General features: G+C 35.0%; 2 protein-coding genes across 21 annotated transcripts; both read right to left on the bottom strand.

The window, feature by feature from the left end:
• Nucleotides 1-450: 450 nt before the first annotated feature.
• LOC114290609 (5'-3' exoribonuclease 4) lies at nucleotides 451-7,256 on the bottom strand. 20 transcript variants are annotated; one of them, XR_014360994.1, is made up of 8 exons: nucleotides 6,741-7,256; nucleotides 6,265-6,335; nucleotides 5,649-5,777; nucleotides 5,483-5,559; nucleotides 4,579-4,634; nucleotides 4,176-4,405; nucleotides 3,867-4,050; nucleotides 451-2,356 (listed from the first exon to the last, which is right to left on the bottom strand). XR_014360994.1 is itself a non-coding variant. In XM_082914619.1 (6 exons), the coding sequence occupies exons 1-6, from the start codon at nucleotides 6,765-6,767 to the stop codon at nucleotides 2,332-2,334; spliced, it is 588 nt and encodes a 195-aa protein (XP_082770745.1). In that variant the 5' UTR covers nucleotides 6,768-7,256; the 3' UTR covers nucleotides 451-2,331. The 20 variants fall into 20 exon arrangements, 4 of the variants coding, with proteins under 4 accessions (XP_082770745.1, XP_082770744.1, XP_082770746.1 ...); XR_014360996.1 differs by having other exon boundaries at nucleotides 3,878-4,050; XR_014361000.1 differs by having other exon boundaries at nucleotides 3,878-4,050; nucleotides 4,176-4,322.
• Nucleotides 7,257-12,866: 5,610 nt separating this feature from the next.
• LOC114290610 (DNA (cytosine-5)-methyltransferase 1) lies at nucleotides 12,867-24,194 on the bottom strand. Its single transcript, XM_028234542.2, has 12 exons — nucleotides 23,803-24,194; nucleotides 19,707-21,201; nucleotides 17,241-18,756; nucleotides 16,812-16,976; nucleotides 16,369-16,564; nucleotides 16,139-16,250; nucleotides 15,702-15,849; nucleotides 15,429-15,626; nucleotides 14,715-14,993; nucleotides 14,452-14,613; nucleotides 13,702-13,920; nucleotides 12,867-13,408 (listed from the first exon to the last, which is right to left on the bottom strand). Exons 1-12 carry the CDS (start codon nucleotides 23,879-23,881, stop codon nucleotides 13,271-13,273), a joined length of 4,707 nt encoding a protein of 1,568 aa, XP_028090343.2. The 5' UTR covers nucleotides 23,882-24,194; the 3' UTR covers nucleotides 12,867-13,270.
• Between the last annotated feature and the right edge of the window lie 917 nt (nucleotides 24,195-25,111).

Genomic DNA, 25,111 nt, shown 5'->3' with positions numbered 1-25,111 from the left:
GATAGTAGATGGATGATGGAGGAATGGTGGTGATGGCAACAAAGGAGGAGGATGGTAGTGTGAGGCGAGTGACGGTGAGAAAAGAAGACGAGGATGATGGTTGAGACCCGTGATGTTGATGATGACAAGGGAGGATGGTAGTTGAGGCCCATGATGTTGAAGGCAACATAGGACAATGATGGCTGACAAAAGGTTTGAGCCGCCTGAGCGTCATTCAAAGAGAGAGTCAAACGATTTAAAGATAAAGATAGGTAGCGGGTTTGGGCTAGGGGTAAAATTAGAAAAATGAATTCATTAAATTGGCTGGACCTAGCAATTAATAAGTTCCCTAAGTACGATTAGCCCATAACTCCCCCCAATTTTAACTATGCAGTTATGAAAAAACCAATTGATTCAAATCTAACTAGAACATTATCCATCAACCAATCAATTAATCAAGCAATCAATATGGAAATTAAACAATTTAATCCATCAATTCATCTATTAAGCAATTCAATCAAACACAAATTCTATGGAACAACTATCTCGCGAGATGAAAACCATGATCCTAACTCTTAACAAATCCACTAATGAATCAAATGATTACAAGACTCAAAATGAAAAAGTTACAACTCTTGTCCAATTTCACCTATGTCATTGAGTTTGCCACAAGCTTAATCTCCCCTCCAAAGCTGTTTTGATGACATTAACCCTGTTGATCCAAAAGCAACCAAAAAACTCTTTGATTCAATCTACCTCTTCAACGTCTTTTGTTGCTCATCGGCTATTACTCATCGCCCTGGTGTTATAAGAATATGAAAATTGTGTTAAGGTTTTGATTTGTAGAGAAACAATCCATGTGAAACTATATATATAATCATCTCTCTTTTTCAAAAATGATGAAATGTGTTTTTTTTTTAAACAATTTAAAGGTAAAATGATCATAAAATGGACCTGAAGTATGTTAGCAACACTTGGAACTCATATCAAGCATAAGTTTCGACATCTTATGTACTCAACCCAGGCCAAACACCTGTCGAGCACTAGCCTTAACATTTCAGGCACTTAAGCTCATATCAAGAGCATGTCAAGTAGCACTTCTAGGATCTCAAGCCCTTGGGCCTGTTTTTTTATGTGGAACCAGATATAATGAAGTGAGTCCCACATTTTTTTTGTCTTCCTATATCTCGTGTTTAGTTGCTTCGGATAGTATATAATACAAAAGGAAAAGATATGCAATACCACCCCCTATGTCCTATTTGTTTCACTGGATATAATATGGAGGATATAATATGATGTGAAATTTAGTCAAGATATATAATAAATAGGATATATATATTAGATAATATATCCTCCAATTCTTGTTTATTGACTTGATATTTTTTTTTATTTTTTGAACAGCAAAAAACAACCCTTTATTGATGAAAATTGTTAAAATGAAATTACATCAAATAAAGGAAGAGGAAGTGCAAAAGGCATCAAAGCAAACCTCACGATCCCAACTAGGTTGGCACCGCGAGGAAAGCCCAATCATTTGCCAACATACCACAAGGTTGAGGAGAAAACAACCACCAGATACATAGAAAAAACCCAAAACAGTCCACCAAACAATCTCCCCTCTGCAGCAGTCCAGCAGACCACTCCCACGACCACCAAACAGACTCCCACTGCATCAGTCCAGCATCAGACCATCAGTTCAGTAGACCACTACCACTTCCACCATCATACACCATCACAGCAGCTGGCCTGCTCAGATCACCCTCAGATTCCAGCAGCAGACCACTCCCACAACCACGAAACAAACTCCCTCTGCATCAGTCCAGCATCAGACCATCAGTTCAGTAAACCACTACCACTTCCACTAACATGCACCATCACAGCAGCTGGCCTGCTCAGATCACCCACAGATTCCAACAGATTCCAGTGCATACAGATCCCAGACCTCACACCAATGCAAAACCAGAGCAATATACAGCAGAATACAGAGCAATACAGAGCAATATCCAGGCCACTGACCAAAGCATACATCTCCCAAACCAAATCTGATGCCTTAGAGTAGAAATACAATCCTGTTGCCAAGAAGAACAAGGAATTGGATGATGGACTGATGCAACAAGCCTCACAGTGATGCAGACCACACTCCAGAAAAAGCAACAGCAAAGCACAAGGTCACAATCCAAAGATCAAGGTCATCTCAGTCATCACCAATGTAAATATATAACACTAGATATATCTTATCCGTGATTGTTTTACAAAATATATTGTGGGATATAAATAAGTAATTTTCAAGATTGCCCTCATAATATATTTTAATACCCATATTGCCCTTATACCCATCAAAAGGGACACCATTCAGTTTAGGAAAATATAACACCACCTGCAAAACCAATGCAAATAAACAAATTAAAAATTCATATTATTTTTTATTTGAACAAATTAAAGATTCACATTAAATCCAATAATTTTTCCAAACAAAAAAAATTTTCCAAACAAAAAAATATATTATATTATATTATATTAATGTCAACCTGATAATGACAAAAAATAAAAATAAATACCACAAAATCATTTTAAACAATTATTTTGATTTTAAAAATAACCATCACTCATTTATCATCCCACATCCATCATTCTTACAACAAAAAAAAAAAACCCAAGCAAATAAATTATTTGAAAAAAAAACTAATATTCATTCTAAAAAATTCTATCTTACAAAAATAATCATCATTGAATGAAAAAAATAACATCTTCATTCATTCATTCATTCATCGCCCATCATCATTCTTACAAAATAATCCAAGCCATTATAATTAAAAATAACCATCATTCATTCTAAGCAAATTATAATATTTTTTTACAATAGACAAGTTAATATTTTTTTTTTTTTGATCTACAACAAGTTAATATATTAAGCATCATGATTGTTATCATACATCATATTTCATATATGCATGTCCACAAGCATACTTATAACCTCAACAATTACAACAAAATTAGGCACAAAAGCAATTTGTAGGGGATTTACACCAATTAGTTTGTCAATATATGTCTAAACCTCCCAATTACTATGCAAAATAGGCACTACACACACTACAAAAATTTACGCTTTTAGCAACTAAATTTTTAGTCTCCAAAAATCATGTTTTAGTCACCAAAAAAATTTCCCGACTAAATAGTTTGGTCACCGGCTTGGTTGCGGAAAGATCGCCGGGGGAAGGTATTGACAACTAAAAAAAATTTAGTGCCTGAAAGTGCTAAATCGACTACAAAACAATTAGTCGTCAAAAGTAAAGGTATTAGCGACAAAAAAAACTTTAGTCCTTGATAGGCTAAATTGGCGACAAATCTTTTAGTCGCCAAAGGCTTTATTAATATCACATTTTTCGCAACTAAAACATTTAATCGCCAAAACTAAAATTATTTTCCACAACTAATTTATTTAGTAACCAAAAAGTTTTTTTTTTTTGTTCATCGTAAATTTTTTAAGCTACTAAATGGTTTGGTCCCCTAAAGTGTAATTTCTTTTAGCTACTAAAAATTTAATCGCCTAAAATCTATTTTTTTTTATTTGGCTACTAAAATTTTAGTCGCCAAAATTTTTTCTTTTCATTTTATTTTTTTTTAGCTACTATTTAGTTTAGTCACTAAAAATATTTACTTCTTTTTTGACTACCAATTATTTAGTGGCCAAAAACATGATATTATTATTATTTTTTTAATTTATCCATAACATAAAACATGGTGTTAAAATTATTTTTTTAATTTATTTAATTTGTCCATTATTTTTCCAAAAAACAAAGTTCAAAACCAAATCTTCAATCATAGAAATGTGATTTTTACAAGTTCAACTTCATTTTGAATTGCTGAAAGCGAATAGGTGCACCCACCAATAACATACTTAAAATCCGCCATCAGTTTCCTATGCTCTAGAGCTCCAGTAGGACGACCCCAAACCAAAATTGTGTGAATGGCCAACATATTGAAGAGACTTATAAAAAAAAAGCCATCTTCTCCTCCCTTGACATATCCTGTAGATCTAATCTTTGAAGCTCCTCAACTATTCTTAAATACCTACAAAAGATTTTTTAATTCAATGGCCACAAGTTCTTGAATATACATCCATGTTCATAAAATCATACACGTTAATTAAAATGCCGCAATAAGTTTATCCATATAAATCAAAGGTTCCAACAAACCTTGCAAATTCCTCACTCCCATGGATACTTTTGTAATCAACATGTTTTCCATCTTCCGTTGCATAAGCTTCAAAGATTGCATACGACCAAAATCCAAGCCTTGATGAAATTTCTATTATCGGCTTTGGCTTTACTTCTGTTATAACCCTTGGAATGTTGTGACATTGAGACATAACAATAGGATCATGATCCAAGAAACGGTACAAGTGATTGCCATCTTCAAATAAGATCTTGCCAAAGCAATGTAAAACCAGCACAGATAATGAAAAAATATAAATTTCTATCAGAAATATGAAATCATGTGTGTTTGTTTCTCTGTTTGTGTGTGTGTGTGTGTGTGTGTGTGTGAGAGAGAGAGAGAGAGAGAGATTAACACATTAAAAAATTGAGTTTAGTTACTCACTCAAGAACATACTGGAAGAAGAGTTTGCTTGCAAGGTTTCAACCAAATTCTGTAGCCTATTTGCAACACAGGAACAGATAGAAAAATGGTCAGCAAGGATAAGACAGAAAAATCATAATACTAAATGGCAAAAATGGAATACTAAGATGGTCTCAATAAACAATCAGCCAATTACATTTAACATTGATTAACATTGTTCTTTCCCAAAGTGAACTATAAGCTATAGCTTTAGGACAATGGGAACATAAAACTATCTCTGTGATCAATCTGAAGTAATTGTGGCATTGTCTAAATGATCAAAATTGATGAAAGTTTCTTTGGTATGACTTAGCTTAAAAAAAAAAGGAATTCATCACTCTCCGAAAGTTCTTTGGCACAATTGGGAATACATAAACGATAAACCCAAAAAAATGGAAGGGAAACCAAAACAATCTTTTACCTCCATATGTAATTAAAAAAAAAAAAAAAAAATACTACAAAATCCAAATATCTATCACAAATTAACAATCTATGGCTCAAGTTTAACAATAAACTCCATTCCTCCATCCCTTCAAGATAACTAAGTGCCTCTCAAACTGTCAAACCCACTAAACTCCACACATATAAATATATAGCTAAAACCAACATCCTAAACTATCTAACAGCAACATAGGTCTAAAGTAAGCCCTACATCATACGCCAACATTTGTCAGATGATGCCAAAATAATTTGAGGCTTTGATAATTTAGAGCATCACAATGACAAGCTTCCAACTAACACATTGAGTGTTTGTGGCTGGTATTCATATGATAAATATAAGTTTTTGATTAACTAGCCCATTTAGATAGTGTGCTATAAATTCATGCGTCGGAGGGGGGAGTTCAAAAAGAAATAATAGAAAACTATGAAACTCAAGTAATACAACCAGAAGGGTAGAATTCTTGGATTGGTGATGCTGGATCAGTCGTCAATCTCCTGTACTCTTCAGGCAGAGCATGAGAACTGTAACATGAAAGAGATATGCTCATACAGTACCAAATGCAGCAGCAGCAGAGAGAGAGAGAGAGACAGAGTGAGAAAGTAATACAGACCTTGCAGCAGGCAAGGTTCCCATTAGCTGGTTGAAAGGCTTAAAAGGCTCTCCCAGGAAAAATGTTATTTCTAAATCAGTTAGACCATTTAGAATGGAAGCAAATGGAGCATAATGATACAGATAAAACCTGAAGCAAAAACAGGACATTTAGTTTAAATGCAAGTACACTGAAGGGCAGCAATCTACACAACATAAAACAGTAACAAGCATAAGCCTCCTTAATTTTTTTATTTTTTTTGTTGATAAATAAGCATAAGCCTCCTTAATTAAACAGGTGTATATATCATCTGTGTGGTGGGATGGAGATTAAGTATCTGCTCATATCTACCTGGTCCCAATGTTATCTTAAAAATAAGATCCTATAAAAGTGCACATCTGTAGGATGCTTTGCTTGACTTCCTTTTAGACACAAAGCCAAAACCCTCTGTTTTCTCATTCAATCCACACAATACATATTGCATAACATGGGTGTACAACCTCTTCTTTGGCCATAATGTCTTTACAAAAACTCATTATTGACATATGTACTACTACTAATATCTATATACAGACACAAAGGAATATTTGCATTCCTGAATACACAAGTAAAAATGAATTATAAATCAAAAACTGACCATTGCCATGAGCAGACACCATGGTAGTGGTACCAGCAAACCCAGCATAAACCTTCTACATACCTCAAAACCTGCAATTATAACTTAGGATCATTAATTGCACTCCGTGATGTGGCAATCATATAAAACAGGGTTTGGGGAGGACAAGAGCTCCACCCATAAAGTGAGAAAATAATTAAATTTGGAAGAGAGCATCCTTAGCCATATAATAAAAAATTCGCGGAAAACATTTTAGGGGAAAAAATTGAGTTTACAAAGATGAAACACACCGTATTCAATATCTTAAATTTCAATACATCTACCTAGTACCTGTTTATTCAATTGGCAGCTGACCATGACAGCTAAAATTCAATAAACTCGTCACTAATTGCTACTGTAACAACCATAAATTCAATTTTGGTGTCCCAATTTCAACTCTACATAAATAAGAACTGAGTGTTGCATCCAAAAAAAGATCAAAGCAAAAGAGGACTCACTGAAGAGAAGCTTGTCCAAGCTCTCATTAGCTACATACTCATACACAAGCAACTTCTCCGCACCGTGCGTACAATACCCTAACAAATTGACAACATTGCGGTGCTACACGCGAGCCAACAGCTTGGCCTCGTTCTTGAACTCATTCTTCCCCTGATTCGAGCTCTGCGACAGCTTCTTCACCGCAATTTCTCTCCCATCATTCAACCTTCCCTACATCTCCAAAACCCTAACAATCACGTACAAATCCACACACACACACACATATATAATACATCGCTCTCGCCGTTGATGGATAGACAGATATGCAAATATAGAGAGATTTTAAAGAGAGAAAATAGGGCAAATCTAGGTGAATCGGTGGTCCGGTTGCCCGCGACCGCAAGGAGGAGCGGCGGAGGCGCGGCTGGTGGAGCGGCAGTGAGAGAGAGAGGAGAGAGAAGCAGCGGAAAGGGAAAGGCAGATGGAGAGAGAGAGAAAAACGCTGAAGAGAGAGAGACACAGGCGTTGTTTCCCCATTAGGCGTTGTTTGGAGTGTGCTAAATAAATGTACTTTTTGTGATTAAAAAGTTGAAGAAAAAAATATGAATGTTTGGGTTAATTTTTTATGAAAAAATTTGTATTAAAAAATTTTATAAAGAAGTATGTAGGAGAAGATTAGAGATGTGTGTTGTACAGCCGTACAATCTGCACAGCCGAATTGATAGTAAGAAACTAGTGGCTACTTTTCGGACATTGCCCTGAACGGTTTTGTTCGGCCCATGGGGGCCATCACGGGTCCCATTTTGATAATCTGAATCGTTCAATATGTAGAACTTGTCGAGTACTATATGCCTATAAAAAATCATGTTGATCGGATGTCGATAGTTATCTGATCCGATTTGTTTTTTTTCAATCGTTAATTATAACACCATCCATTTTTTATACAAAACTGATTTGATCATGTAGTTATCGATATCCGATCATTGTGATTTTTTACAGACATATAGTACTCAACGAGTTCTACACATTAAACGGTTCAGATTATCAAAACGGGGCCCATGATGAGCCCCCACGAGCCGAACAGCAATGTGTGAAAATTGAACTCAAACTATGCAATTTTTCTTAACAAACGCTGCACAGCGCTGAAAAAACATGTTTGCTAAGTTGTATGGATGTGTAAAAAATTAATTTTTTAATATTTTTTTCGTGAATAGTAATAACTTTTTAATTTTTTGAGTAACTTTTTCACTTTTTATCTTTTTGGGGAGGTACCAAACTTGAAAATATTTTTAGTCGCCAATTAATTTATAAAACCCTCCAAAATTTGAAAAATCCTTCCAAATATTTTGGTTTTTTGGCGACCAAAATTTATTTTTGTCGCTGAAAATAAGTTTTTGACTATCAAACTTTTGGTCGTCAAAGATAAAAAATATTTTTTTTATTTCTATACAGCGACTAAATGATTTTAGTAGCCAAAACTCGATATACGGCAACTAAAATTTATTTTTGTTGCTGAAAATATGTTTTTGGTGACCAAACTTTTAGTCGCCAAAGATAAAAAATAATTATTTATTTTCTATTCAGCGACTAAATGATTTTAGTAGCCAAAACTCAATATACAGCGACTAAAATAATTTTTTTGTCGCTAATTCTGGTATTTTTAGCTACTAATTTATTTTTTTTTAGTCGCTAATAATCAATATATCCCGACTAAAAAAATTAGTAGCTAAATATTATACTTTTGCTAACTAAAAAAATTTTTGATCGCCAATTCCACAACTTTTGGCGACTAAATTTTTTTTAGTCGCCAAATGTGCATTTTCTTGTAGTGACATGTGCCTCTAGATGAATAGCTAAACTAAATATTATAATATATAAATAGATATCTTTTACTAACCAAAAGTAAGCACACCCTCCTAAATATACTTACCAAACAACAAACATACCCATTCCATTTTGTCTTATTCAGGCAAGCTAAAGAACAAATCAACCCTTTCTGCATCCTTCACGACAAGGGTAGTTGCTCTTAACCTGTCATTGGTGTTCGGTGGTAACTTGACTAGTTCCCCATTAACCAGCTTCCTAGCTTGAGACAAGTCATGAGCATAACCAATCTTATGAGCAATTTGTTCCATAGTAGTGTTGGTTTTCTCAAAGAATGAACCAAACGCAACAGCCATATTAGCAAGACCCTTTGCAATACCTTCAGCTTCCTTAGCTCTTTTCTTAGAAGTTGTGCTTGAGCCACCTTGGTTGTATGGAGTCCTAGATGCTGATAAGGAACAATCAGGCAAATCAACAATTGGAGTGTAACACTCCTCAGTAGTTTGGTCCTCTTTTTCTAAGGCATGTCAACGGGCCCCTCAACCAAGACTCCAGTGGCTCTATCCTTGCCAAAGAGAATTACCAATCCTCGTAGTAAGGAAAAGGTACGTTTCTCATGCCCTTGGCATCTGGCTCTCTACAAAACAACATTATTTCAAATTTTAAGGTAAGTTTTTTACCCTGACATACTTTTGCCAAACTTACTCACTGTCGACTAAATTCATCTTGTCAGAGTCATCCCACCCAAAGCCACTCAAGCGAAGCATGTCAATAAACAAATTGTATTGCCTTCTCCAAATTTTGATATTCAACTCAATATGAGGATATGCACGAAGATCAGTTCCAGGAAAAGCCAATATGATAAGCTTTTCCAACTCAAAGTAAAATCCACACATGAACTGACCATTGTCAACGTTCCATTTGTCACTGAACAAATCCCTCATGGCTCGGATCAACACATCACACTCTTTCGGGGTCCACACTCTACGACCCCTTGATGAGGAAGCAGTTGCCTTCCCCTTACCTTCCTTTCGACATCCACTAGTAGCAGTTGTGTCATCCATACAACCATTTGCAACACAACAATAATATTATCAAGACAACCAAACAAACACAGGAAAAAGTTATGTCTTCAACAAATAACTCAAACATAAAATAAGTTATAAGTTACATATCTATATCATTCTATTAAGTTACAAGTCACCAACTCACTACACAACATAATTATTAAAAAAAATTACATCCAATGAAAATAGTACTTAATTTTGTTTCCTATTAGCTAACCACTCATTATACATTTGGTTAGCTAGAGTGTCCCTCCAATTAGTCCATTGGTCAAATCCCCCAATTGTGTCAATGTACTCGTCCCTTGTTTCTTGATTATTTGGCAATGTGTCATCTAAGTCTACCTTCAATGGATCCACAGGCATCTCATGTTTGATGAAATTGTGTAAAAGACAACAGCTGTGATAATTCGATATTGGGTCTTGATTGGAAAGTACTCAATATTGCCCATCTAAGCTTCAGAAGACCAAAACATCTCCCTATTATGTTACGAGTCGCAGAGTGCTTCATATTGAAGAACTTCTCTATAGATTAGTTGGGGCACCCTCTTCTCTCCAAGTGGACAAGTGGTAACGTTGTCCTCTATAAGGCACTAAAAAGTCCTCTCCATTAGTGTAGCCTGCATCAACTAGATAGTAGGAACCTATAATAATGTAGGATTATAGAATTACATAAGCTGAGTACAAGGCCAAAGGTTATACATAGTAAAGATATTGTGAAATGCATTTGTACCCATTGGCATTCTCAACCCATTTGGTCTACTTATGTCATCTCTAAGTACCCTAAAATCTGAAGCGAACCTTCCCATCCAGGTAAGACATATATGAATTGCATGTCATGGGAGCAAACACCCAAGACATTAGTCACAATTTCACCCTTTCTTGATCTATACCTTGCTTTATCTACTGCAGGAGCTAGCATTCTAACATAAGTGCCATCAAGTGCACCACGACAATTCTACCAAAAATTACCAAAAATAAATGACTACTTATTAAATTGTAATTATGAATATTATAACTTTTATCAAACATGAAGCATTACTAAAACTAGTATTTAACTAAAACCACCTCCACCTATCATCTGTGCACCCAGAAGTTATCAGTTTAGGTGTCTTTAGTAAGACACCTTGTAGTCGAAACACAGCCCTAAGGACATTATTGAAATACTTACTAACTGTTTGACCAGACCTCATAAAATTGCATTAGACATTTCGATTTTTACGGTGGTGCCCAAGCACAGTCATGAACATAGCAACCTTTTCCTTTAACACAACATATTTTGAATCTGACACACCCCTTGTTCTGATAAGCCCACACAACCGCATAAATGTATGCCTATTCATTCATAGTTGTTCATCACAGTCTATGTCATTATCTCTTACCAACCTATTTTGGTGGTCAATTTGTTGTTTGAAAGAAGTAAGATTTCTACTTATTTTCCTCGTAGCCTCAAACCTTTCTAGTGCAACATGCATAATGACAATATGAACTCCACAAATATAATTCATGGATGATACAATATGTTGCAAGGCAACGTAGGCCTCAATGAGGTCTCTCTTACCATCAAATCCTTTATTATTTGCCATCTATGAAAAGAAATGGTGCAATAGTAGATTAAATAACTAAAGTAATCAAATAGATAACTAAATCAATGCTAACTACTATTTATAGCAGCTTCATGTAAACAATCAGATTTGATGGAAAATAATCTTATCCACAAGAAGCATTCAATATGAAGGATTATTAAGCTACAACAAGAATCAAACTTTTGACATAATTTCCTACACAATCAAATTTTTTTAGCTTAAAAAAAATTTAAAAAAATCCTAGAACTAATTTTTTTTGTCGTATACAATCAACCAGATTTCTCATTGTTTATCTTATATTTATAAATTAATATCTTTTTGTTTGTATATAGATGCATAATTGTTTTCCAAATCAAGAACATATAAAAACAAGAAGCATTGAAGAAGAGGGGTCATTCAACTACAACAAAAATCAATCTTTAAACTAACTTTCCCAATATATAAAAAATCTGATTATGTAAAAAAATCAAACTCCTCATAGATTATTTGCTTCTTTTTATGTGAAGAGTTTGATTCAATCAAATCCCTTGATTTTTACATACAAAACAAACAAATTTTTATTGTCTTGTATAAATAAACACTATCAAACACAGGTCATAGATGTACAAGAATTTTTTTATTTTTTTTGGAAAAGGGGGGGGGGGGGAATTAAAGCAAATCAATTAATATATGTAACCTCTCTCAGCCCTCTGATTTCAAACAAAAAGCTCAAACAAAAACTAAAAAGATATATATTATTATTATTATTAATGCTTGAATCAAAGCCCCCAAAAAAACAGACATAATCAACATACTCACAAACAAAAAACACTGAGACAAAATTAAGATATCCACAAACAAAAAAAGATTACGAAACAAATATGTAAGATAAAATGATTGAAGCAGCCTTATACAAATAAAAAAGAGTTTAGAAAGTTCAGATTGAACAAAAATCAATGAAAGGCCCCCAAATGCTTTAGATAAAAATCATACACGAAAAACTCAAAACCATAAAATAAAAAAAAAATAAAAAGAAAACAAAGTAGAGAGAAATGATGATTATCACCAAAAAGAAACTTTGCCAACAGAAATTAACCAGAAAATCGAGTAGATCTACACTTGCAAAAACCAAAGCTCTTTCTTCTATGCCTAGATGTATTGAGCAACACATGTTTTGCTAAACCCTAATGTGTACATATATTAGATCAACAATGATTCATCCCACTAAAAACATCACCACTAATAGCACTAATGCATTAAAAAAGTAAAAAAAAAAAAAATACAACTCCAAGACCAAAACATCACATCATTAATGGCGGGACTCACTGCCACCTAATTAGTGGGAGCACTAAGTGCTCCCAAGCATTTTTCATATTAGATAGACAAGAAAGATAAATTGGACTTTCTAATTCATGTCCCAGACCAAGGGATATAATATAATAGGAGGAGAGTAGTATTGTATATCCACCAATTTTGGAAAGATATACAATCCCACAATATATTATATACTCTTTAAAAAAAAAATTACATAGAATATGTGAACCCCATAATATATAATATCGAATCTCACCCTTTATATCTTCAAATCAAACAAGGTCCCATCGTATTGTATATCCCCACTGTCAAATATAACTCATCTTTCATCCAAGAGTCAAATAATTACCCTCTTCTTATCTCATTTTAACCAAACATAATAAATGACCTCACAATATATATAATCCATCTCATATCCTATTACATGTTATATCTCATCCTTATTCTTAAATATTACATATCTTTCTCAAACTCTTATATCTAATCCAAACTTGTCAGGATTAGATTAAATATAAGAGACTCCAGCTACTGTCAAACTCAAATCAAGAACTACATATGAGTAAAGTCCTATAAACGGACTAATACTTAAATGTGAGTGAGATACAATAAAGTTGGGTTCAAACCAGGTTATATAAAGTGATACATTCTCGGTCAATTTCAATATAAACCCAACTCTATGATATTATTGCCTTGGGCAAAAAGAAATTACATAAGATTAGTTTCATTTTACAAACACAATTGAGGTAAGTACAATTGCACGGATGTGCATTAACAGCAATTCAACTATCTACCGCTTTTCCCTTCCACTGCTTCCTTGAGTTTACTCCCCAAAGCAAACGCCAGAGGAGGAGGGACCGCATTGCCAATTTGCCTATGCCTATGCTGAATATTACCAGCAAATTTATACCCATCTGAAAAACCCTGCATGCCAAAGATGAAAAGCAGATCAGAAAAAACACACAGTTCTCACTCTATCCAAATTCAATTTTTCTTTTTACTCAATGAATTACAATTGTTGAGAAAATCAAATCAAAATCATGTAGTTTCTTAATAATCTCAAACACTTGGACAAATTGTTTGGCTCACTTGATTCATGAAGTCCCCTTTATTTCAAGCTCCTAACAAGGCCTAACTTGTAATGATCTTTTGATCATGGCAATGAAGAAGTTGCATTAATTCTAAAGTTTATGAAGATGCTTAAGTGAAAGGCTTACTTGAGATCGAGCACATTCGCGTACAGTGAGTATCCTGTCCTGGTCAGGATGAAAGCACATCCCAACCTTACCCATTGGTTGTGGGTCAGTAATAGACGTTGGAAAGTTTCCTTCCCAATCCAACCTTCCAAACAAGCCCTTCCATTGATTGTGTCTTTTGGCTGTGTTTGGCAAGCACCAAGGTATCAAATCAACAACTTGTCCTGTAGACAACCGAACCTGCAGAAACAGGAAAAATAATGAAAAAAAAATTGTGATATAGCAGCCTGCTAAAAGTTCCATGAGCAAAGATTTCAATTGTAAAGCCCCAATATAAAACACACAACCAAATGATAAATGGGCATGCTGTTATGCAGAAATTGAATGGTTCCAATCACAAAAAAGTATAGAGAAACAAGCAAACACAGAACATAAAATATACATGGTTCAGCAATGTGCTTAAGTCGATGGATGGGGATTACAAAAATCTAAACCTCTCAACTAAACAGCTAAACAATGTCATCACATTTTCATATACCAAAACCATAACCAAAAAATTACAATAACTACCTCTGGAGGGCCTCAGCTTTCCTTAAAATACATCCAAGTGTACAATAAAAAATACAAAACAGCACACAACAGACGGAACCACAAACCATTGGATTAAAAAATAACAAATAGTTTCTTTTATACATTCTTGGATAAAAGACCTGTTGCATAATCATGTGGGCAGTTTACAAATGCAATTCTGTGGATAGATTAAAAAACTACCTTTTCATCAGGAAGGTCACGCCAATCAGCACCTGGGCGTCTAGGTATTCTTTGGCACCGAATGAGATTGAGTTCATTCATTTCTTTTGATATGTGATCAGTTAAGGCCAGAGCATCTCCTCGGATTTTCTTCTGAAACCAAGACACAGGTTCGTCTTTGTACTGTACAGCAATATAAAAAGCAAGGAAGGTATGATATAAGGATAGAACATAGAACATTAGTAAGAAGAGAAAATTCCATAGAACTGGAGAAGAAACACCACCTCCATAGTAGTTGTTGAAGCCCCATTTTTAACAGCTGGGAGCTCTCCAATTGTATCTCTTACAGTTATTGCACGGAAAGGAGCACCGGTCGAAGTACTTCGAACAGCAGCATATTGGATCTTTCCATTCAATGATATTTTAAGCTCTGGACCAGCAAAAACATGCATTGGTTCAGGCCATTCTGGAAGTGTCTCTTCAGGAGAGGCTGCCCATATAAATGCACGTTTCCGAGATTGCGATACACCATATGCTCCAGCCTCCAAGATACCAAATCTCACCTGCCAAAAAACATAAAAATAACAAATTAGTTTTTTATAAGGAAATCAAACTTTTCCTGCCATCTTAAATAACGCACTTTAAACTGGACATGATTTTGTAAGTCAAAAAAACCATCATACATAAATCAGGTAGTTGATGACCAATTATAGTGACTTAAAAAGCAGTCATCAAGTAACCATGGGGGACCATGTAATTCACCATCAGTGTCTTTTCAATTAAACACCATCTTTAGACAGTTTCCAGATCAATACTATTCTTTGGCGAAGCAATTGGAAAGAGAAAATCAAAGACATATTGACCCGTCCCCCTTGTCCACAGTGCATGATTTAAGAACTTTATTTTGTTACAAAATATTGTCTGTTGGCTGCTGAACTAGCTGCCTGCATAATGGGGGTAAACTTCATTTCAATAAAATGGAAAAAGAAGCAATATACCTGATAACCCATTTCAAGAAGTGAAGCTAGTGTTAACCGGAATGTCTGCCCTTTGTTATATGATACCAAGTTTCTGACATTTTCTAACAAGAAAAACTTCGGGCGGAAATACTCAGCGAAGGACAAGAATGCTAAGATCATTTCACATTGAACTTTACTCCAGGCTCCATGATTAAACCTATTCATTCCCGAAAAGCCCTGCAGAGAAGGGTGTCAGAATAGAGATCCAATACTATATACTTTATTCAAATTGCTTAAAGAATTATATTTCACCTGACATGGAGGCCCTCCATTGATAAAATCAACTTGTCCAGGTTGAGGCAGATTATTGATCTCCTTCTCATCAAGCTTTGCAGCTAACTCGGCAGCCTCAGGAGTTGAAATACAGTCATCTTCATCCCCACATGCTGTCATGATAGCTCTGCGAATCAATTCATTGATGAGTGATCAAAGATGAGAACTCAACAAAACCAGGAATTAGTTGCTTGAACAAAGAATAAGAGGATACAAAATATTTGTTATAATAAAAATATATATTAATACAAAAATAAAAACATAGCCTGTATGGAAGTATCCAGGACAGGTCTGGTGAAAATCATTTGCTTCAAGCAACAAGGTTTAAGATTAAACAAAAAGGATGTCTATGTAAAATTGTAATGTTTTAACTTAACGTCATTGAATACAAACTTCAAGGAAAATTAAGCATCCACCTTAAAATCACATTGCAGTTATTAATGAGCATCAGTGCCTCCGGATGATTTAATTTGAAAGCTTCCCCTGCAGGTTCTTCATATTCAATTGCCCACTTGGTCAGAGACACTCCTGCAAGTATTTATAGGTTCAGAAAAGTAGTAAATTTTTAATGTTCTATGTCAAGTACTTTAAACATGAACTTGGCAGGATATTATCTTAATAAAGAATAAACAAAAAAGGAGCCTACCTGATCTTTGTAAACCTTCAGATAACCCACCACAACCAGCAAAAATGTCTAGTGTGGCAAGGCGATTTGAAGAAGACGCATCCTTTTGTTCATCAAAACCACTACCACCTTCTTTACACTTCCCCTTCTTCTTTCTAATTGTAGCATCATCCACAACCCTTTCTTTAGAAGGAGTTAGTTTAATGTGAGCTGGCAACTGTCCATTAAATGAAATAACAGACTTCAAAGGACGAATATACAGTTGCTAAAAAAAAATTACAAAAAATGGCACGCATCCAAAAGGAGAGTCAAATAGAATTTTTTTTAAAATGTACTTGACAAATATGATAAATGAATTTGTGATCAAACATCATCAGAGTTTCCATTTCAATATTAAGCCTAATAGAGTAAGAAAAGAACTAGGATAACATTACTACCACGCAAAAGGATAAGGGGAAAGCTACCTGCTTGATTGCTCCATTATTGTGGTCATAAAAATATTCACAGAAGAAGATATGCTGAAAAATTACAGGGGCATCCATGAAGGGAAGATCCTGCTTTCTTCGGACCTCACACTTCCCTTCTATGGCAATGAGAGGCACTGTGACCATCTGTTCACTGTAATAAACCTGCACATTCAGTAAGTGAATTGTCACAACTTACAACAGATCTATAATAGGTAACACAGAATAATTTCCATAACAGAATCATGAGAAGATAGGAACTTCCACTATTGGTAAAATATTAACTCCTAACCATGGGTCATACATACACACTTGCATGTCCATGTAGCATACTGGAGATCATATGCTTCACTTACAAGGCTTAAGCGCAACTCATTTCCCAATGTAAAGACAGACTACTGATGTTGATTTAAAAAAAAAAATAACTACCTCTTGTATATCCGAACGGTACGCTTTCTCTGCTGAAATGTCCTCTGGTCTGAAAAACCTCCTAACTTTAACTTTCATTGATTCAGGGTCAGCTTGCTTCCGAGCTTTCACTCCTTCAATCTCCAGCAAATGACAAACAACATAAGCTTTCAAACCCACATTCCTCCCACCTTTGAAATTTTCACTGTCCTTCCCATCTTCTCCAAAATGATGAGGATCTAAGTATACAAAGTCATGAATGCAGTACTCGGTTCCATTGTGTGAAAAGCCAGTCAAGGAAGAATTCATCTTGAAGACTTCCTTCTCCTTCTCAGATTGCTTTATTTTACAGGAGTGGCAAATCCCAGTACCAAGACCCATACAATCAATTTGAAGACAAAAGAAACCACCTTTGTCCGGGCAATACACACTTTTACAGAAGTATTCCATGGGCAATCCTTTGCTTTTTCTGTTTTCTGCTTTTGCCCTGTCAGCCTTATCATTAGCGGCATTAGACTTGCGATGCTGAAAACCCCAAGGCATCAACCGGAGTTCAACAACCACTGATTGCCCAATATCACCCAGTTCAAATTCCAAGCAATCATTTGTCATAAATACCTCTCTCTCATTAGCAGTGTTTCCAAGAACAGTTTGAAATCCTCTCATCATCAATCTTCCATGAACCACTTTTCTCCCATCTGAGTCTTCAAACATGTACTCGACAAAATAGATAGGAGGATATTCCTCTGAGTCATCTGTTTCCAAAAGGACAGAACCACCAACAGAAACCACACTTCCACGAACTATTGCTTGTTTATAGAGAGCTTCAACCCCATGCATTCTGCCAACTGCCTCCCCATCCCATTTAATTTCCTCACTACAACAGGACAGCTTTCCTTGTTTTGATCCTGAATAAGGCTTCACAGTTTGCTCAATAACCAATCCCTTTTCTTCTTCAACCTCTTCAAAATCCTCTTCTCCTTCTTCTTCTTGTTCCTCCTCAATTTCATCTTCCTTCACTGCACATGCATCTCCCTCCTTCGAGTCTTCTGGTGAGTAATTCGAGTAAAACTCTCCCCATATTCTATTGATCAGTCCTGTTGTTGTTGCCGGCATCGCCTTCCTTTTCGAGTCCACAGCTGACATGGCTGCTCTAGGATTCAAATTTGCTTCTTTCTTTAGCACCGCCTTTTTCTTCACTAACCACTTTGTATGATGTCTTTCCTCCATTTTATCGTGAAGACCAGTCACAAAAGCACACTTCCTAATAGCATCATCTGGAAACTCAGCAAACTGCTGCAGTATAATCTGTCCATGAACTACCACATACCTCTCTACTGCCACTGGATTGGAAGATATGTAAGCAGGGTCATTCTTGTCAAATTCAGATACTTTAGTAATGACATCTGAGAATGAAAGTCGTGATACTCGAATTTGCTCCTTTAACAATGTGATGATACTGATTGCAAGCTTCGCTGTTTTCAAAACTGGTTCATACCATGGAATATACTGCTTTGATGGCTTTCCAAGCCTATACCTGTAAAACTCAAAGAAGACCACATAAGCTTCCATCATTATTTTATCCCTTCTCATAGATATTAAATCAGCCAGAAACTGTAACTGAGCAGGTTAAGAAGACACTGTGAATCTTGTTAAGATAGTTTAATGTACAGTTTATTTTATTTGTTTATTATTTTTTAAAATTGTAAGCAACAAATTCATATTAAGGGTAGTGCCGATTAGGCACCATCCTTGTACAAGATAACTAGAAATACATCGTTATCCTCATTTCCTTAAGCTTTTGGTATAATTGGTGATCTAACATGGTATCAAATCTTTGGGTCAAAGAGGTCCTCATTTCAAGTTTGGTTATTGTATTTGCTCCACTCTTGTTATCATATGCCATTGTGCATCCTGTTCTGTGTCTGTTTGTGCACCTCTTGAGTTCAATATGTGATTACAATCAATGACTAAGCATGTTAGAGCACACCTATTATGCCAAAAAATTTAATTGTTAAGAAATGGGCTATCTACCACTCTCCTCGCATACAAGGGCATCTCACATGTGAAGAGACAAATAGCCTAAACTGAACAGGATGCACCAACAGTGGAGCAAACACAGATTACAAAGATGAACTCATGATCTCCTGGAACCAAAGCTTGATACTATGTTAAATTGTCGTGCAGATCAACTCATCTAAAGCTTAAGAAAAGACCCTGGCAATGTATATGAAGCTAAACAAATACAAAATAACCACTTGCCGCATGATGATTAAGTTACCATTTAAATATAAACATAAAAAATAAGCCTCATTCTCTTCAAATTTAACTGTGAAGGGAAGAATTCAAGGACATGTAAAACTAAATAGGCCACAAATGATAAAAATTTTAGAACATAATCACTATGAAAGTGGATGAAAAGGAAAAAACTAAATTATCAGATTTTTAATACTGTGAAACTTGTAGCATGAGAATAGAATCTATTACCAGGCCATATCTGTCCGAATTGAAATAAAGACCATCGATGATCCAAATTCAATCATCCATTCCTTTATTGCACTTAAATATATAGGAATTCCATCCACATCATGTGATCCAACAGAACTAGAAGTTTTATGAGACTCCCCATCAAGACAAAACCCACTTCCATCGTCAGTTGTCATACTCCCTGAACCATAAATAGTGGCATCAATATCAGCACAAGGTTTCATTGGGAGAAGCTCCAAAGAGATCAGCCGAGAGTCTGAATTGTAGAGTGCCCAATTATGCAGCATGCTTCGAGGAAGCTCATTTGGATCATTTGCATCATCATAATCATCAAAGATAAGGTACTCATCAGTTTCTTGAAGAGAATTCTTGTAATATGCAGGAAGTGGATAGTCATTTGCAATCTCATCTTCATTGATCTTGATGTAATAGTTGTTTGGGGAAGTAACCATACGCTGCCTTTTCTTCTGTCTCACTTGTCCCCAGTTTTCCTTTTCCTGCAACAACCGGGCACATTTCATATCTTCATCTTCTTCGTCTGCATAACTCGATGAACGTGACTGGTTTATATTATCTCCCTCTCTAATTTTCAGATTTGTATCTAGCACCCTGTCAGATGGAATCACCTCGCCAGCCACACAACCCATATTTTTCTTGCTTTCATCCCTAAGAGCAGCAAGAACAGGCAACTCACTGAATATTTGTTCATTTTTCTTGGATGTCTCCTCCAAGCCAATTAGTTGGTTAAAAATAAACTCCCCCTGTGAAACAATGAAGTCTCTAACAGACATCCCACGAGGAAAACTTTTTCTTCCACTCATTGAACGGACAACCTTAGCAAGTAACTCCTCAAGACTCTGATTAGGATCACCTCCACAAGATCTTGATAGCTTCTGGTAAATTTCAATGCATGCATGTGCCTTTTCATAGAAAAGACAGTACATATTTTTGTAGCTGTTGGTAGGCTTAACACAATCATAGTCTGCAATTTCAGTAGAGACCCATATGACTGGTGAGCCATCTTCATACCCAGATATCGCCCAGGTTTCTATACGCCCAAAACCCTCACATCTAACTCCTTTTGCCTTATCTTTTTCATGCGTTTCCTCCAAGGGCAAGATGAGACCAGTAATAAAAATGTCAGTCACTTCCAACATTTCTACCGGTTGTGGTATTCCATCTTCATCATGGAAGACAAAATCTGTCAATCTTCTATTTGGCCGCTGAGCATCCTGGCTAGCTGTCAAGCATATTGCTTCCAATTCATCTTCCACTACATGATCCCTTTTTGTTTCTATTTTTGGTTTTTCAGTGACACGAACTGATTTATGCTTAAAATCTCTGCAGGCAGCAGCTCGTTTTGGCATTTTTCGAGAACCAGAAACATTTTCAGTGCTCTCAGACATTCGCTTTTTCTTTGGTTTTGCAGTCACTTTGATACTAGAATCAGAAACATTTGATTTGGATTTACCCTGTGTTCTCTTTTCCTTCATCCCTAACCAAAAAGGATAAGAGAAAAATGGCAGGTTAGAAAACAAGAAGAAGACACATGCAATTTACAGAGATAACAGAAGTTACAAGAGGCATGCAAATAATTAGAAGATAAAACCACAACTATGAAGATATATAAGTTTTAATACAAACCATACTAGACTGCATAGACATTCTCAAGAATTTGACCCTTTGAGACACACAAATGTTAGACAGAAGTGCAGACAGGCAACATTACAAGATACCAAGCAGCCACAAAAGGTACGTACATAAATTATGAAAATAATTGCAGACTACAAAAAATTAGAAAGAGAGATGGAAGAGAGACTGGGTAACCTCACTTGACACCCTCAAGATGACAGGCCAAAAGATTACAAAAACCTAAGATGCAATCTTTGAAGGTAAGCCTGCATAGGGCCATGGAATGCATTCAATCTTTTCCATGTCTAATTAATAATTACTTCGTGGGATAAGAATTATATTGTCATCTCCATAGTCAAATTCATAGCATGAAAAAGAAGCTAGTGAAGGATACATGAGGGGAAAAAATGAACAGAAGTTGGAAGAGATACAAAGAGTTATCATGAGAAAAATATGCAGATAGCAAAAGATGAAATCATAAATAAAAGAAAAGACTAAGCATCAAAAAAGGCAAAACTATAAAGAACAAGATGGCATGTTCCATGATACAAGTTCTGTTTAAAAAAACAATAAGGAGAGGAAATAAGCAAGAATGACAATAATATTGGGAGGAGAAGATAAAAAGTGAGGCAAAAGAAATGCAAGCACGCATTGTATTCAATTTAAATTCACAAGGCAGGCCAAAAGAAATACAGATGTAGTTGTATCATCTTATATCTATGCATACAGATGACTGGAATCTACCACGCAATTTTAGCAAGCACAGGTTAAGATTTCTGACTAATCAAAGTTGCTTATAATTACTTCTATGACAAGTTTGGCAATCAAAGTGACTTTTATACATCACAACAAAAACCAAAAAAAAATAAGAGTTAAATATTAAATGAAACCAAGAACATGATTGCCAAACTTGTCATAGAAGTAAATATTGCAATACGGTTAAAGCAACAAAATTTGCAAAGACAGATTAAACAAAAGCGGAACACAAAACAAGAAGATAGAAAATGAAATCCACCTAATGAAAAAAGAATGCTAGCACATCAATAAGGAGTAAAAAAAGCCCACTACTTGTGCTAAATGTGTAGTGAAAGCCAAAAAATGCATGTTGAACACTTGAAAGTTTAGTCCTACAGGATGGATAGTTAAACTATACAGAGATCGTAAAAAGAGGCTATCCCAAAATCATCAAATAAAATTACTTTTTAAAATTAAAAAATCTATTATTTGTGATTTCCCAAAATCTATCAAGCACAGACCTCACCGGAGGTCACATACCAATGTTTGACATGTGTTGGACACAAGCATGCACCGAAATACTCGCTGGAGGGAGTCAAAAATACTGTAACACACTGGAGACAAACCGAGGGCAAGTTAGGACAGGCTGCGAACATACTAGGTCCCGATTTATTTTTAGTTTTTTTTTTATAGAAATAGCATAACCCAAATATAGGTTATTGTTGATTAGATCTATACAGATAAACTACTTCTCATGTTAAATGCCTAACCACAAAAGAATAACTTCTAAAGCTAGACCCTAACTCTGGAGCTAGACCCTAAGGAGTCAAGGCTCCAAAGGTTACCACTAGGTGGTTGCTACACAACAAGATAAGTCACAGACTCACACACAAGTGAGGATTCAAACCCACACGCTTGACACTGTGTACGATTTGCCCATGTCTAGAAGGCTCATCCTACCAACCATATATGCTATCGGCCGAGTGGCTGACCCCGAGAGAGTGAAACCTGGGACCTCAACAATGTTAAATAACAAAATTAAAGAAATATATATATATATATAGAGAGAGAGATATAGAGAGAGTATTTTTCTTTAACAATGTCAATTTTGTCATTTAACATTGTTGAGGTCCCATGTTTCACTCTCTCGGGGCCAGCCACCCAGGCGATAGCATATATAGTTGGTAAGACAAACCTTCTATGGAATAATTTGATCTTTCAACCTTCTAAGGAATAATCAGCCATCTTTTGAATACATGCACCTCTGCATACATATATGTGTTTCTTTGGTGTGATATGATCTTTCAAGCATTCTTTAAACTGATAATTTGTGCCCCTCCATCTATCTATCAATTCATCCATGTTTTATCTATGAAAAACTTCTTTCTCTGATCATCATCAAACAAGAAAAGTTCATTTGAAAAACATAGTAGACATAGATCATTTTTTTCATTTCAATTAAATCAACACACTAGTTCCTCATATGTCTAAAAACAAAGAAGTAGTCAATACAAATACCATCTCCTTACCAATATTCTCTCAATCAATCGATCCACTCTGTTCAGACATTCTCTTTCTCTCAAATCGATTCAATGTGTCAAGTCACACACACATTTTCTCTCTCTAAGACAGAATCAATCTATATGTGCGTTGTTAGATATATACAATCAATCAGCAAAAGCCCTAAACAACAACAACAACAACAACAAAAACAAAGAAGAAATCTTACCTGGATTCACTTGGTCTTCCAAACCCACGCCATTATTCACCGCGCTTTGATTCTCCACCATCAAACTCGAGGAACCCATCAAGAATTTGCAAAATTCTCAAACACCCACAAACAATCGCAACACTTTTCAGAACCCTAGATAGATACAAAGGAAAAGTGTTTCTGAAAACCAGCAGCTGCGCTAAAAGGGAAATAAATAGGGGAAATTTGGCAGGAGGGTTTTGTTTCAAATGTACAAGTGGCGGGAAACCACTTTTGGAGGCAAAACTCAAAAAAATTAAAAACCCTAATTATGTGTATATATAGGGATATATATGTATATACATCTGGTTTTAGATTTTTGGTTGGGGAGGGAATTACAAAACATAGAAATTTGGGGGTAACCAATTGTTCGTCAGTGAAATTTTTTTTTTTTTTTAATTAATTACAAAAGTACGGAATCAGGTAAATTACGTTTTGTATTTTTTATATTTGACCATTTCTTCGGTTTTATTTTTAAGATTTGTTTGTTCTCTCTCTTTTTAAATTTTTTTAGTTTATTTTTAAAATTAATTTCTGTTATAAATTAAATAAAAATAATATATTGACAGTCATATGATATAAAAATATTTCATTTTATATAACTTACATATCTTATAAGAACTTAAATTCTAATATAATATATTTTTTATATTATGTAGCAGTTATTATTATATTTTATGTTTAGTTTTGAACCTAAGTTAATTTTTAGAATAAATTAAGAAAAAATTAAAACATAAAAAGTTAAAATAAAAAATTTAGAAATCAAGATGAGAGAACAGCCAAATATAAGGATAATGTTAGGATATTTAAAAGGGTTGTTTGGGATAAACTAAATAAGTGTACTTTTTGACTTTTTATGAAAGGGTTGAGTTTAAAGTGATGTGGTGGAGAGGTGGTGTGACTTAAATAGGATAGTGACTTTTTGATTTTTTTAAATTATGCCAAACCAAGCCTAAATTTTTTACTCAATAAATAATTAAATATCTTATATAAATATAAGATCCATAATTTTGTGAAATCTATATTCAGATAAAATATTTAATTATTTATTTAATAAAAAATTTAAGCTTATAATATTTTTCCAAACATAAAAAATCAAAGTGCATTTACCCATAAAAATAAGGTCTAAAATGTCGCTATCTTTTCTTTCTCTCAATTTTTTTTTTTCTTTTCTTTTCATTCTCACCATGTCGTCCACTTCCCAATGCTGACCACCACGCCTCTACCCCAAAAATGCTTTATACCCCACCGCTGGCGTCGACTCTCAGTGAGTGAGTGGAGGCTCGTG

Source organism: Camellia sinensis, chromosome 2, assembly GCF_055761805.1.
Source record: "Camellia sinensis isolate YWXY chromosome 2, ASM5576180v1, whole genome shotgun sequence".
Classification (NCBI taxonomy): Eukaryota; Viridiplantae; Streptophyta; class Magnoliopsida; order Ericales; family Theaceae; genus Camellia; species Camellia sinensis.
The sequence above is the reverse complement of the archived record's forward strand: the minus strand, read 5'-3'. Positions and strand labels throughout refer to the sequence as shown.

Excerpts from the sequence above, each read along its gene's own strand:
- LOC114290610 (XM_028234542.2), bottom strand. The coding sequence starts at position 23,881 with ATGGGTTCCTCGAGTTTGATGGTGGAGAATCAAAGCGCGGTGAATAAT. Across the intron at positions 16,977-17,240 it reads ACCGTTCGGATATACAAGAG|GTTTATTACAGTGAACAGAT; the intron begins GTAGTTATTTTT and ends CTGAATGTGCAG. Across the intron at positions 13,921-14,451 it reads GTGACCTTCCTGATGAAAAG|GTTCGGTTGTCTACAGGACA; the intron begins GTAGTTTTTTAA and ends CTGTTTCTGCAG.
- LOC114290609 (XM_082914618.1), bottom strand. The coding sequence starts at position 6,767 with ATGAGAGCTTGGACAAGCTTCTCTTCA. Across the intron at positions 6,336-6,740 it reads CTTGGACAAGCTTCTCTTCA|GTTTTGAGGTATGTAGAAGG; the intron begins GTGAGTCCTCTT and ends TTATAATTGCAG. Across the intron at positions 4,051-4,175 it reads GGGAGTGAGGAATTTGCAAG|GTATTTAAGAATAGTTGAGG; the intron begins GTTTGTTGGAAC and ends AATCTTTTGTAG.